General features: G+C 42.1%; 1 protein-coding gene across 2 annotated transcripts in view; it reads left to right on the top strand.

Annotated features, from left to right (window-relative positions):
• Positions 1–14,688, top strand: part of UST (uronyl 2-sulfotransferase) — a 426,518-nt gene that overhangs the window by 385,428 nt on the left and 26,402 nt on the right. For both annotated transcript variants that reach the window (XM_060205366.1, XM_060205365.1), the window contains exon 8: positions 12,660–12,781. In XM_060205366.1, coding sequence (XP_060061349.1) covers positions 12,660–12,781 — 122 coding nt within the window. The remainder of the gene's footprint in view (positions 1–12,659; positions 12,782–14,688) is intronic.

Genomic DNA, 14,688 nt, shown 5'->3' with positions numbered 1-14,688 from the left:
CCTCTCATTCAGAATTTTCCTCATTGCTGGCCTTCACTGTTCTGGGTCAGTTTTTTTTCAGGCAGAGACAGATGGAAAGATACCACAGTACCGAGTCTTCCCCTGGTACAATGGGGCCAGAGGCTTAAGCCTGGGTCACACGTGTGGCAAAGCAGTCGTCGTCCTAGCAATCCTATCTCACTAGCTCTCATGTGCTTATAGTTATGACAGAGAGGAACTCAGCTTTGGCCTATGGCAGGATTGAACCTGGGATGACAAGGCATATAAATCCTGTTCTTGAAGGCCTTGAAGTATTTCTATGACCCAGGATTGGTTTCTTCCAAGGATGCTGTCCTGCTGGATTGTAAACGGCTACCTTCACTTATGTCGACGCAAGGTCTTCTTCCTTCAGCGCCTGATCATGCCTGTGTCCAAGTCACCCCCCCACCCCACTTTATAAAAATGTCCATGTTTTGTGTCACTCCATCTCTAGCTCCCTGTCTGAAATGAAAAAAAAAAAAAAATTCAGCTGAGAGCAATGGAATCACATATGACCGACATCCTGTTGTCAATATTCATAAACGCTAAGGACCCACGTGGTTGAGTGCAGGTTATAGCAAAGACCCAGCCGGGTTCAAACCCCTGGTCTCTACCTGCAGGGGGAAAGCTTTGCGAGTGGTGAAGTGGTACTGCAGGTGTCTCTGTCTCTCTCCCTCTCTGTCTCTTCCTTCCTCTCAATTTCTGGCTACTTCTATCCAATAAATAAAAAATAATAAATTTAATGCTAATACTAATAACAATCATTTTGGATAAAGGCCCAACCCCAAAGACCTGACTGTACTTTACCTGTGTAAAATCCCCATCTCCAAAAGTAGTCCCCATGTTCTAAAGTACCAGGTCCTAGGATTTGAATACATGGACTTTATGGTAAAACAGACCAGTTAAGGCAGAAAAACTAGACCTCAGCTAAGAAGAGGCAAGCCTACAATCACAGATTCTTAGAGCTGCAAAGGGCTTTATGAGTTATCTGGTCCAGCCCCTCGGTTTACAGATGAGAAGACCGAGGCTGAGAGAGGAGACACAAATACATCACAGGCTAACATTTTTCCATGGAGGGTTCACTTATCTTTTGAGCGGTGGCCAGATTAAAACTCTAAAACACAGGATTGGGCAGTGGTGCACCCAGTTGAGTGCATATGGTAAATGTCCAAGGACCCAGATTCAGTCCCTTAGTCCCCACCTCCAGTGGTGGAGCAGAGCTACAAGTGTCTCTCTTCTTATCTCTGAATTCCCTCTTGATCCAATAAATAATCATAATAATAAACTTTCAAACACTGATACGACCATCAACCTCCTATCCAGACTAGACTTGACTTTGAGGCAAACTCAGTACCGCCTGTCATTGAAGCCACCTCCCTGTGTGGGTCTCCCGAGAGTTGGAGAAAAGAGAACTGTGGGCCCCTACAGATACACAGGGGAGCCCTTTTTGGTTTTCAATCACTTCAGTCTTCAGAGATAGACACAACTATGTCTGTTTTGTTCTAGATTTGTCTCCGTCCTCTGAAAACACAGAGAGGCTCTTTCTGTCTCAACAGCATCAGGTCACATCTGCCCAACTCAGATGTTAGAATTTTCTTTTTCCTGAAGGTAGAGAAATGAAGATTTATGTCCTGTTTCCTGTGAGGGGTTTCAAATGGACCCACCACAAAAACAAAAACAAAACAGAAATCACGAGTTAAATGCAACTCATAAAAGTAGTTGAAGGCAAGTGCAGACATGCTCTTGGAAGATCAGAAGGAGTGCAGCCCTGAACACTCGCAGGGCTGGCTCACTGGAGAATTCCTTGCTGCCTCCAGCAGACTTGGCTCAGCTCTCCCAGCATTGTTGATTCCCAAGGAACACCCAGGCCCACAGATGTCCCCAGGTCACGGGATCATGAGCTGACCACTTGTGCATTTTGGACTGCAATTTGTAAACACGGGGATTCCATTGAAAAGGGAGAGTTGGGGGCTGGGGAGAGGGAGTAGGATTGGAAGAAAAGAGAAGAAAGAAAATTCAATATGCGCAGGGAAAAAAAAAATGTGAGCTCAGTTTTTCCTTTTGGAATCTTGGCGTGTGAGTGCAGTTATCTTCAATCTGGCTTTCGCCAGACGTTGTATGCTTCGAGCAGGCACGGAACAATCTGTCTGACGCTGAGGAGCTGCCAGAACATTCAGGCTTGACCTGGGACACGCCTCTTATTCTGGTCCTGAGCCTCCCGGCCACACCAGCCATAGCTGGCTGGCTTCAGGATGCAACTCGCAACTCAAGAGGAGGCTGAGACCCTGAAGCAGTGGAGTTGACTAGCTGGAACAAGGGTTCTGCACTGGCAGAGTCCTCAAGTTCAAGTCCCAGTTGGTCCATTTCATTTCACTTGAGTGCTTGAGTAAATCACTTGAATTCAGCTCAGCTGGAAAGCAGTGGGGGGGAAATAAGAAAAGAAAATAAATAAATAAATAAAAAGAAATAACTGTTGAGAGCTGTGAGCCTGTGGAATAGCTCTTTGGGGTAGCCTGTTGTTTCACCATGTGTGCACCCCATGTTTGAGTCCAGCCCCCACTGCATTGAAGGAAGCTTGGGTGTTGTGGGCTCTTTCACTCTGGGCCTCCTTGCTTTCTGTCTAAAAAAAACAATAATAAAAAAAAAAACTAAAAGCTGCCTTTGGGATAAACGTTGTCCCACCCTCCACCCCCACATGCTGAGAGAATAAAAGCCCACAATCCTCCTGGGATGGATTAACACTAGTTTTCCCTCACAAAAGTCTGTGTCCCCAGCAAGAGCAGGGGATTACCCAAAATACTAGGTCCCTTGTTGCCCTCAGCCCTCCCCCTCTGCAAATTATCTTTGTCCCCCATAAAAAAATGTCCATGAAAAGCAGCACTCCAGATAGTGAGCAGAGCCAATAGCTACATTCTACCAGGCTTGTCAATAATCTTCTCCCAGGCTGCTATCCAAGACAAGCTACTTTGGGGGTGACCATTTTCCCAGACACTCACTTTAGGGAAGAGTTTATCTAGCAGCGAGATGTAGGATTTATTTCTGGCTTGCAGCTTCTACTAAATGCAGGCTTCCTCGGACTTCTGTGAGGTAGCCTGCCTGCCTGCAGTCCAGTTAGTACAAGAGATCTACGTCTTGTGAGTCAGCACAGATGTGCACAAGTTGGCAGGAAAAGCTGAAACCCTGGTAGACTGGCACACTGTACTTGCGCAGTCTGGTTTCGCCTACTATATTGTGGAAGAAACTGGTAGTGATTTTGTGGACTATTGATGGCTTCGCTTCGGTATGGTCTGTCCTTCTGACCCATCGCTGGGCTGTCATTGGTTGAGACTTGAGCATGTTGCCTTACTCTTTATTTTGCACACAAATGAAGGTTAGGATTCTGGCCACAAACTTTTTGACAGCCACCCTACTCTAAGCTTATATCAAACGTGCTGCTTTCTTTCCCACTTTTGGCAAACTTTCCCTACCTGCAGGGCAAAAGCTTCATGAGCAATGAAGCAGGGCTACAGGTGTTTCTTTCTCCCTCTCTATCTCCCTCCCCCTCTAGATTTCTCTCTGTCTCTATCCAATTAATAAATAAAATATATATGTTTTCAATGTCATATTAGTTTGTTAGTGATTTCATAATACTTTACAAGATTATCAAATGGCAGGGAGATAGTTTCATACTACACCCACCGCTAGAGTTCAGGGTCTCCACAGTCCCAACCCACATAGTCCTCACAAAGTCTGAAAGATAATCTGGCCACTTTAATTATGTATTTTGCTTTTGCAAGTTTATGTGCTTCGGTGTTCTGTGTTCCCAACAGGAACAAAACTTTTTTAAAGTAACGTAGTTCACCCTCCTTAATTTGAGACCTTCAGATCAACCCTCTCTTTCCCCTGAGTTCAGTGCTCACCTCCATTTGGAGCTAGGATCCCTCTCTCCACCTCTTTCTTGACCTCTGGTTGGTTATGTGTAGGAAGGAAAACAGTAGCCAGAGAGAGAGAGAAAGCTCTTAAATTGTCTGGGTCAGGAAAGTGACCGGGAATAAGAATGATCAGATGCTACTGCACCCCCAACCCACCAAACACATCCATGAACTCCCCAACCTGAGCTCAGCTTTATGTAGCACGTGGAAGAGCCAGTGTTGTTCAGTGCACTAAGGGGAGTTGTATCCACCATATTCCCTCAAGAAATCCCAAGGTCTTTTTTAAAACCCAAGTCCTCTTCCATGCCTATGGGCCTTAGGAGCTTGAGAATAGTGATAGGGATCGGGTGGTGGTGCACCTGGTTGAGTGCACATGTTACAATGCACAAGGACCTAGGTTCAAGTCCCTGGTCTCCACCTGCAAAGGGACAGCTTTGCAAGTCGTGATACAGTGCTGCAGATGTCTCTCTATCTCCCTCCCTATCTCCCCCTTCTCTCTCAATTTCTGGTTATCTCTATCCAATAAGTAAATAAAGAAAAATTTTTTATTTTAAAAAGAAAGAATAGTGATAATATGACCCAGAGGGAAGTCCTGTTTAGTGAATTTACAATACAATGTTCATATTGTCAAATAATCAGTGGTTATTTGTCAAGTTCTTTGATCTGACTTAGCTGCATTGCCATGGTTTTTAATTACTCTGCCTTTTAGAACCCACCCTTGTCAGCTCATCTTTCCTGAGTGTGTTGTATAATTACAACCTGAAGGAAATTCTCATTCCAGAATCAAGAAGTGACTCGTGTGATGTCTTAATTGTGGCAGGACACCCTGTGGCAAGACCGTCACAGCAGCTCTGAAACTAAGGAGAAAAAGTGCAACAAACAAGGATACAGGGGGAGTCAGGAATATCATATTCTCCTCTCATTAAGGTGGGCCAAACTAGAGATAGACTCACACCATTCAGTTACTTTCCCCCCCCCCCAAAGATTTATTTATGAGAGAAAGAACCAAAACATCACTCTGGCATATGCAGTGCTGGAAACCAAACTCAGGATCTTGTGCATACAATAAGCATCAGTTCAATGTTTTTTTTAAAACTATACAAAAAAATTAATTGATACAGCCAAGAGATAGCTCAACCAGTTGAACACAAACTTGATTATGTAAGAGGGCAGAGGTTTGAGCCGCTGGCCACTATATGGGAGCACTTGCATGGCAGAAACTTCACAATAGGAGCAGTGTTTTGGTAACTCTCTTCTCTGTCTCTCACCCTCCACCTAAATAAAAAGGAAAGTCAACTCTGGCAGGGAAAAAATATCAATGGGAACACTAAGTATGGAGAAGGTGAGAATCAGTGACATCTTGAATTAAAGATGGGCTTTACTGTGGCATTTGATTTGAGGTCCACTTCCAGGGACAATGGACTTGGCAGAATGGGGCACCACAAAGGTCACAGCGCCCTTGCAGCAGATTTGCAAGAACGATATTGTGCCCCATCTGTAGAAGAGAGAATTAAAGTCATACCGAGTTCAATAATGAGCCTGAGTGAGCTAGCACACTAAGCACCACGGCCAGGAGATATCTGGGGCGATCTGAAGCCCAGACTCTTTTCACAAGTTATAACAGGCAAGATCAGACTAAGTCTGATTGCCAAGAATTCCAGGAGATATTTTTATTTTACTCTAAGGGCAGTGAGAAGCCCTCGGACTTTGCAGAAAAGAAAAGTAACATGAGAACATTCTTTTTTTCTTGTGTTTAGATGAATTGAAAGGTGAGCTGATAATTCTCCCATTGTCCTCTCCTCTGTTGCATTCATAACCCTTCCTGTCTCCAGAGATGTTAAGCCTGTGAATCTCATCGAGTGGATTCCTATGAACTACTCTCTACTCTCAGTGATTTCAGTCAATGGTTCATGGGGAACATCTGAGCAGAATTTCACCTCTGGCTCTACACTGGAGGAATTAGCTAAGCTGTCCATCCGTTCCTTGTACACATGGTGGAGGAATCGGCTGTTGCTGAAGAAGAGTAGAAACCAGGGTTTGAAATAGTGCTGGGACTGACTTTAGTCACTGGGAAACAGAGTAATGACTGCCCAGGGCAGTAGACCAAAAGGGATGAAAGGGAAGCACTGCAGTAATTCAACTTGGGTCAAGAGGCAAGTAGCTGGTTTGTGGGCAGTGGTGCACCTGGTTGAGTACACGTATTACTATGTGCAAGGATCTGGGTTCAAGTCTCTTGTTCCCACCTGCAGGAAGGAAAGCTTCATAAACAGTAGGCATCTCTCTTTTTTTCCCTTCTCTATCTTCCCTTCCTTCTCCATTTTTTGATCTATACCAAAAAAAAAAAAAAAAAAAAAAAAAAAGGAAGGAAGGAAAGGAGGAAGGGGAGGAAGAAGGTTGGTAGTTACCAGTAGTGGTAGAGTTAGTACACAGGTACTAACACCAGTGACAACCCTGGTGGCAAGAAGGAGAGAGGAGGGGGTGGGAGGAGGAGAGAAAAGAAAAGAATCAGGCTTGTACTACCATTCTCATGCTAGCAAACATTACAGTCTCATTCTCACTGAAGTGATTAGAAGGCAAAGGTTTTTCATAAATCTAAGTGTTATTTATATTTCCTTAATACTCTTATATTCATCCCAAAGAGAGATTCAGTGTGTAATACTTAGAGCTGAGGTATACATGTATATATGTGATAAATGATACATTTAGACTTATTTTAAATTAATACTTTAGAATTTATAAATTAGCAACCCAAAAGATAGTTTGGTTATATAGCTTAGAGGCTCAGGAGTCAGCTAGGCATAACTGTTGCACATTTGTGTAGTTTCAAATCATGTTTTAACATACTTTTGTACATATTAACCTTATAGTAGACAGCCATATGAATTAGGACGTGCACTGCAAGACATCACATTGTAGCTGAACTGATTCTAGGACCCTCTCAGTCTTTGTTGCTCTTATGTCTGAAGTATTCCTCTCTAGCCAGTACATGCCTGTAGATAACACAATAACTCCAGAATTTTCTTGTGAGTCAATGAAGTGAACATAGTAGAAACAGTTGCTTCTCTCTTTTGAAGACATTTTTGTCAAGCTCCAATTCCAGTCACAAGTCTTTTATCGGAAGATGATACTAGAACAAGATCTATAGTATCCCTGTCTTGATCTGATCTCAGAGAAATACACATGTGAGAACAACATGTGTGGCTTGATCAAGACATAAATTTGCTTGAAAGGGAAATTTTGGGGTCAGAAAAATAACTCACTTGAATAGGCATTGCTTTGCCATATGTGCTACCCAGGTTCAAGACCACACTGGAAGAAGTTTTTGGTGCTGTGGTCTCTTTCTCTCTCTTTTTCTGCCTCTTAGCCTGCTGCCTGCTCTGTCTGGGTCTAGAAAGAATATGGAGGGGAAGGAGGAGAAGGAAAGGAAAGGGAAGGGGAAGAGGAGGGAAAGGAAAAAATAATTTTTTTAGACACCCCCTTTTCTCTTTGTCTGTAAATTAGTTTCTAAGTCTTTGGAGAGGGCCTAATAGTGAGGTGGAGGAGACCAAGGCAAAAGGAAATTAAGCTTCCCAAGCTCCTCCCACTGACCTTCTTCCCAGAAAGTCTCTCCCCACCCACCTTAGTTCTTTCCTGGCTTTCCAGGCCCTTAATCGCTGCGATGGTCAGGTGAGATAGGAGGGATTCATGTTTCTGTTATAGCTTGCACTAGGACTGTTTTATTGGCAAATCCAGGTCCCTGGCTGTTTTCCTGACTCTAGACAGAGCTCTGCCCTGAGGCCTAGAAGCACCCCAAGGGCAGGGCAGAGGCAGGTCACGGCAGCTTCCCGTCTACACATCAATTCAGATCCAACCAACACACTCAGCTCCCGGAACTCAGTATGTGCTGAATATTCACTCTTCCATTATGTCCTCTTTCCTTGTCTCTCTCTTATTTTTTAATAACACACCTAAAAAAAAAAAAAAAGACAACAGTGATAGTCACAATTACTTTATTTTTTATATTATTTTTCTGTCTACAGAGTTGTTGCTGGGGCTGGGTGCTGACACTAGGAATCCACTACTCCTGGTGATCTTTTTTTTTTTTCCATTTTATTGGATAGGACAGAGAGAAATTGAGAAGGGAGACAGAGGAGAGAGAAAGATGATAGACATCTGCAGACCTGCTTTTCAGCCTCTGAAGCATCCCCTGCAGATGGGGAGGTAGGAGCTCAAACCCAGATCCTTGTGTGGGTCCTTGTGCTTAGTGCTTATGTGCATTTAACCAGGTGGGCCACTGCCCGGCCCCTCACAATGACTTTATTACTACCCCCAACTTTGCCTCTGCGCACCTGCACATGGCCATGGCTGATGCTATGCTGTGCTAGTTAGTGAATGTGAACCACAGAGTACTCTGATGTGGGAATGGTGGGTACAGGGTGGGGTGGTGGGAAAATATAAAACCTCAGCCCAATGAGAACAATCCCAGAAGAAACAAAAATCAAGACAATCTCACTAATATGTCCCAGAACCTCAACTTGGAGAGGTTCTGGAGAACCCTACCCCACTAGGGAAAGACAGAAACAGGCTGGGGGTACGTACAGGTCAACATGTCAACGCCCATGTCCAGCAGAGAAGCAATGATAGAAGTCAGACCTCCAACCTTCTGCACCCCATAGAAATCTTTGGTCCAAGTGGCGTTTATCCCATACATGCAAGGTTGGTTTAATATATATAAATCAATCAACGTAATACAACACATCAACAAAAGCAAGACCAAAAACCACATGGTCACATCAATAGATAGAAAGCCTTCGACAAAATACAACATCCCTTTATGATCAAAGCACTACAAAAAATAGGAATAGGTGGAAAATTCCTGAAGATAGTGGAGTCTATATATAGCAAACCTACAGCCAACATCATACTCAATGGTGAACAACTGGAAAGATTTCCCCTCAGATCAGCTACTAGACAGGGCTGCCCACTATCACCATTACTGTTCAACATAGTGTTGGAAGTTCTTGCCATAGCAATCAGGCAGGAGCAAGGAGTTAAAGGGAAACAGATTGGAAGAGAAGAAGTCAAACTCTCCCTATTTGCAGATGGCATGATAGTATACATGGAAAAACCTAAGGAATCCAGTAAGAAGCATTTGGATATCATCAGGCAATACAGTAAGGTGTCAGGCTACAAAATTAACATTCCTCTATGCAAACACTAAGTTAGAAGCTGAAATCCAGAAATCAATTCCTTTTACTATAGCAACAAAAACAATAAAATATCTAGGAGTAAACCTAACCAAAGAAATGAAAGACTTGTATACTGAAAATTATGAGTCACTGCTCAAGGAAATTGACAAAGACACAAAGAAGTGGAAAGATATTCCATGTTCATGGGTTGGAAGAATTAACATCGTCAAAATGAATATACTACCCAGAGCCATCTATAAATTTAATGCTATCCCCATTAAGATCCCAACCATATTTTTTAGGAGAATAGAATAAATGCTACAAATGTTTCTCTGGAACCAGAAAAGACCTAGAATTGCCAAAACAATCTTGAGAAGAAAGAACAGAACTGGAGACATCACACTTCCAGATCTCAAATTGTATTATAGGGCCATTGTCATCAAAACTGCTTGGTACTGGAACATGAATTGACACACTGACCAGTGGAACAGAATTGAGAGCCCAGAAGTAAACCCCACACCTATGGACATCTAATCTTTGATTAAGGTGCCCAGACTATTAAATGGGGAAAGCAGAGTCTCTTCAACAAATGGCATTGGAAAAAATGGGTTGAAACATGCAGAAGAATGAAACTGAACAGCTATATTTCACCAAATACAAAAGTAAATTCCAGGGAGTTGGGCAGTAGCGCAGTGGGTTAAGTGCACATGGCGCGAAGCACAGGGACTGCTATAAGGATCCCGGTTCGAGCCCCCAGCTCCCCACCTGCAGGGGAGTCGCTTCACAGGCGGTGAAGTAAGTCTGCAGGTGTCTATCTTTCTCTGCCCCTCTCTGTCTTTCCTTCCTCTCTCCATTTCTCTCTGTCCTATCTAACAACAACGGCAACAATAATAACTACAACAATAAAAACAACAAGGGCAACAAAAGGGAAAATAAATAAATTAAAATAAAAATTTTTTTTAAAAAAGTAAATTCCAAGTGGATCAAGGTCTTGCATGTTAGACCAGGAACTATCAGATATTTAGAGGAAAATATTGGCAGAACTCTTTCCCCCATAAATTTTAAACACATCTTCAATGAAATGAATCCAATTACAAAAAAGACTAAGGCAAGCATAAACCTATGGGACTACATAAAATTAAAAAGTGTCTTCACAGCAAAAGAAACCACTACCCAAACGAAGAGATCCCTCACAGAATGGGAGAAGATCTTTACATGCCATACATCAGACAAGAGGCTAATAACCAGAATATATAAAGAGCTTGCCAAACTCAAGAACAAGAAAACAAATAATCCCATCCAAAAATGGGGGGAGGACATGGACAAAATATTTACCACAGAAGAGATCCAAAAGGCCGAGAAACACGTGAAAAAATGCTCCAAGTCTTTGTCAGAGAAATGCAAATAAAGACAACAATGAGATACCACTTCACTCCTGTGAGAATGTCATACATCAGAAAAGGTAACAGCAGCAAATGCTGAAGAGGTTGTGGGGTCAAGGAACCCTCTCGAACTGCTGGTGGGAATGTCAGTTGGTCCAACCTCAGTGGAGAACAGTCTGGAGAACTCTCACAAGGCTAGAAATGGACCTACCCTATGACCCTGCAATTCCCCTCCTGGGGATATATCCTAAGGAACCCAACACACCCATCCAAAAAAGATCTGTGTACACATATATTCTTAGCAGCACAATTTGTAATAGCCAAAACCTGGAAGCAACCCAGGTGTCCAACAACAGATGAGTGGCTGAGCAAGTTGTGGTATATATACACAGTGGAATACTACTCAGCTATAAAAAATGGTGACTTCACTGTTTTCAACCCATCTTGGATGGACCTTGAAAAATTCATGTTAAGTGAAATAAGTCAGAAACAGAAGGATGAATATGGGATGATCTCACTCTCAGGCAGAAGTTGAAAAACAAGATCAGAAAAGAAAACTCAAGTAGAACCTGAACTGGAATTGGAGTATTGCAGCAAAGTAAAAGACTCTGGGGTGGGGATGGGGGGCAGAGAATACAGGTCCAAAAAGGATGACAGAGGACCTAGTGGGGGTTGTATTGTTATATGGAAAACTGAGAAATGTTATGTATGTACAAACTATCGTATTTACTGTTGAATGTAAAACATTAATTCCCTAATAAAGAAATTAAAAAAAAAATCTTTGGTCCATACTCCCAAAGGGATAAAGAATATGGAGGCTTCCAATAGAGGGGATGGGATATAGCACTCTGGTGGTGGAAATTATATGAATTATACCCCCTTTTAACCCACAATCTTATTGATCATTATTATATTACTAATAATTGAAAAAAAGTAAAACTACATGACTGGCAAGATAACTCACCTGCACAGTGTTCCTGCTTTGCTATGCATACTGACTGAGCCCCACAGCACTGGGAAAAGAGTCCTTGCTGTGGTCTCTTTCCCTCTCTCTTCTGCCTTTCTCTCTCTCTTTAATACATTTATTTGTGTGTGTATATATATATATATATATATATATATATATATATATACATACATATATATATTTATTTATTTATTTCTGGACAGAGAAATTGAGAGGGGTGGGGTGGTAGAGAAAGAGAAAATGACTGGGTGGTGGTGGCACGCTTGCTTGAGCACACATTATAATGCAAAAGGACCCAGATTCAATCCCCTGGTCCTTATCTGCAGGGGGAAAGCTTCGCAAATGGTGAAACAGTGCTGCAGGTATCTCTCTTCCTCTCTTCCTGTCTCCTCCTACCCTCTCAATTTCTGGCTGTCTTTATCGAATAAATAAAGATAATAAAAAGAAATTTAAAGGAGAGAGACAGAAATAAAGACTCCTGTAGCCCTGAAGCGTCCCTTCCGCAGGTGGGAAGCGTGCTTAAACCCAGGTCTATGAGCGCTGTAATGTGTTTGCTCAGCTAGGTGTGCCCCTACCTGGTCCCCTCTGTCTTGTCTCTGTCTCTATGTCTCTCTGAAAGAGTTGGTCCAGAGTACTGAAGTCCTAGTGACTGCAGCAAAAGTCTACGTTAGTGTCATTATCTGGGTTAGTCTGGATACAAACTCAGAATTGTTCCCTTTGCCTCTACTGCTCTAACCAGCTTCCAAAGGTGGACCTGGTCCCATCAGAGTCTGCTTTCCACATTATCCTGGGAGGGCCATTTCTGAACTCAGCAAAAACACACCTTTGCCAATAGCAAAATACACTTTTCCATATGTAATTCATGTATACTTTTCCAATTATCTTTCAGTAGGGATGCAAATGGAGCTGGATTTAAAATTGGAATTTTCATGTGGCTGAGTTTGCATTTTAATTAAGAAACTCGTTTAAACATTTCAAATATTCCTAGAATAACTAAGCCATGACTCTGCAGGCCTAATGGCTCTCTTTTATAGCTAAATATTTGTTGACACAGAATTGACTGTAGAAAGCACATATCTACATGTGGTGTGATCGTTCTTAGAGTGTGACTATTTTATTATCATTTTTATTTTGGTGCCAGGACCTTAGGGCCTTGTTCGTGCTACTCCTGTCAGCAGAATCTTTTTTTTTTCTTTTTTCCTTTTAATTTCAGATAGAGATATGAAAGAGTCAGAGAAAGAAGAACAGAAACTACAGTTCTACTCCACCATGTGTGAAACATGCCCTGGTCCTGTGTGTGGTGTCATGGGACTCAAGCAAAGGTCTTCACTCATGGTAAGCTCTACACTCCACCAGCTGAGCTCTCTCTCCAGCCTAGAACTCAGTTAATGTAGGGATGATTTTCTGGTTCATTGAGTAGAGTTTATTTCTTTTTCATTCACTTGCAAATTTCTTATCCTAAATATCACACTCATAAACTAGAAAAGAACTTATAATTTTTATAATCATAGCTAGGATTGGAACAATATCTTTATTATCTGTTTCTTCCTAGAGCTTAGAAGAAAAGATTTGCCTTCACAATGAGCAGAATGATACAAGGATCTGAACCAGTAATCCCAATTGGCCTCTGCTTCTTTTTCTTGCAGAGGCAGTTACTCAAAGTCAAACATTTTGAGTGTTAAGAGACATGGGTGATTTCATATTTATCACAGCTTGGGTCAATCTTTACTGAGTTCTTAAAAGTGTACTTTTGTTGATTGTGCAGACTTGTTTGTTTCAGATGCCAGAACTCCAACTCTAACTAGTTCAGACAAAAAGAAAAGTAGAAAAATCTCTCTAAAAGCAAAAGAAGACTTTTTGGAAAATGGAGCTACAGTGAGGACTAGGGTGCAACTGAACCAGGAGCTATCTGTCACTTCCTATACAGATCAGCTGAAGACAGGAGCCTATCAACTTGCTGCCCCTCCCCCACAACACACACACACAGACACACACACACACACACGTACCACACACACAGACACACACACATGTAACACACACACACACACACACACACACACACACACACCAGCTTCCAAACTCCAGCTCACTACCACAATGGCTCTGACCACACACAAATGGCTCCTCCATAGTTACTGTTCAGAAAATAGACACTAATTGGTTGGAGTTGAGTCAGCCCTGAACCAATCAGTAGGAAGGCTCCCAGGGTATAGATCATGTGATTTTAACATAACTATTGTCAGCCATGAGTGTTTCTGCTAGTTTCATCTCCTTTTTTTAATAAATAAGTTTTTTATTATTAAATTTTTTGAATCATCTATTTATTTATTGGGTAGAGACCACCATAAATTGAGAGAGAAGGAGGAGATAGAGAGAGGAAGAGAGAGAGAGAGAGAGAGAGAGAGAGAGAGAGAGAGAGAAAGAGACACCTGCAGCACTGCTTCACCACTCACAAAGCTTCCCCTTTGCAGGTGGTAATGAGGGGCTTGAACCCAGGTCTTTGTACATTGAAGCATGTGCACTTCACCAGGTGCGCAATCACCTGGCTCCTCTGCTAGTTTTCTTTTAGATTTGATATAGGAAACTTTGCCCCAGTCAGACACACACATACACACACACACACACACACACTTTTGTGAAAATACACTAGTGACTATCTTTTAAAAAAGAATAAAATTTTAAAAGATAGTCACTAGTGTATTTTCACAAAAGTGTGTGTGTGTGTGTGTGTGTGTGTGTGTGTGTGTGTCTAGGGGATCTCTTATTTGTACATCTTTTATCTTTTTATTTCAAATAGAGACAGGGAAAGGAGAGACACCGCAGCATGACCCCGCCAATTATGGTGCTTCCCCTGGTGTTGGTGTACGATGTCCCTCTGTGGGGCTAGGTGCTCAAAGCAGGGTCCCTGCACATGGTGAAGTCTGAGCTCTAGTGAGTGAGCTATTTTTCCAGCCCCTGTATTATCTTTTAAATAGAAAAAAACGTAACTGTGCTCCCAGAAGGAAATTAAGATCACCCATAATCACACAAATATACATGAACTATTTACAGTTAAACTAGTATCCTTCCAATCTTTTCTATGTTTTTTTTTTTTTTGCCTCTGTCCAATCTTTTCTATATCCATATATCCTCTCCTATGTCTAGCATATCATCGTGATCATGTTTGGTATACAAAACTGCATTCTGCTACACATCAAACGTAAAAATGAATGCTTCTATTTCTTTTCTTCCTTCCTTCC

This window comes from Erinaceus europaeus, chromosome 13 (assembly GCF_950295315.1).
Source record: "Erinaceus europaeus chromosome 13, mEriEur2.1, whole genome shotgun sequence".
NCBI classification, from domain to species: Eukaryota; Metazoa; Chordata; class Mammalia; order Eulipotyphla; family Erinaceidae; genus Erinaceus; species Erinaceus europaeus.
This window is presented reverse-complemented; position numbering and strand designations above follow the sequence as displayed.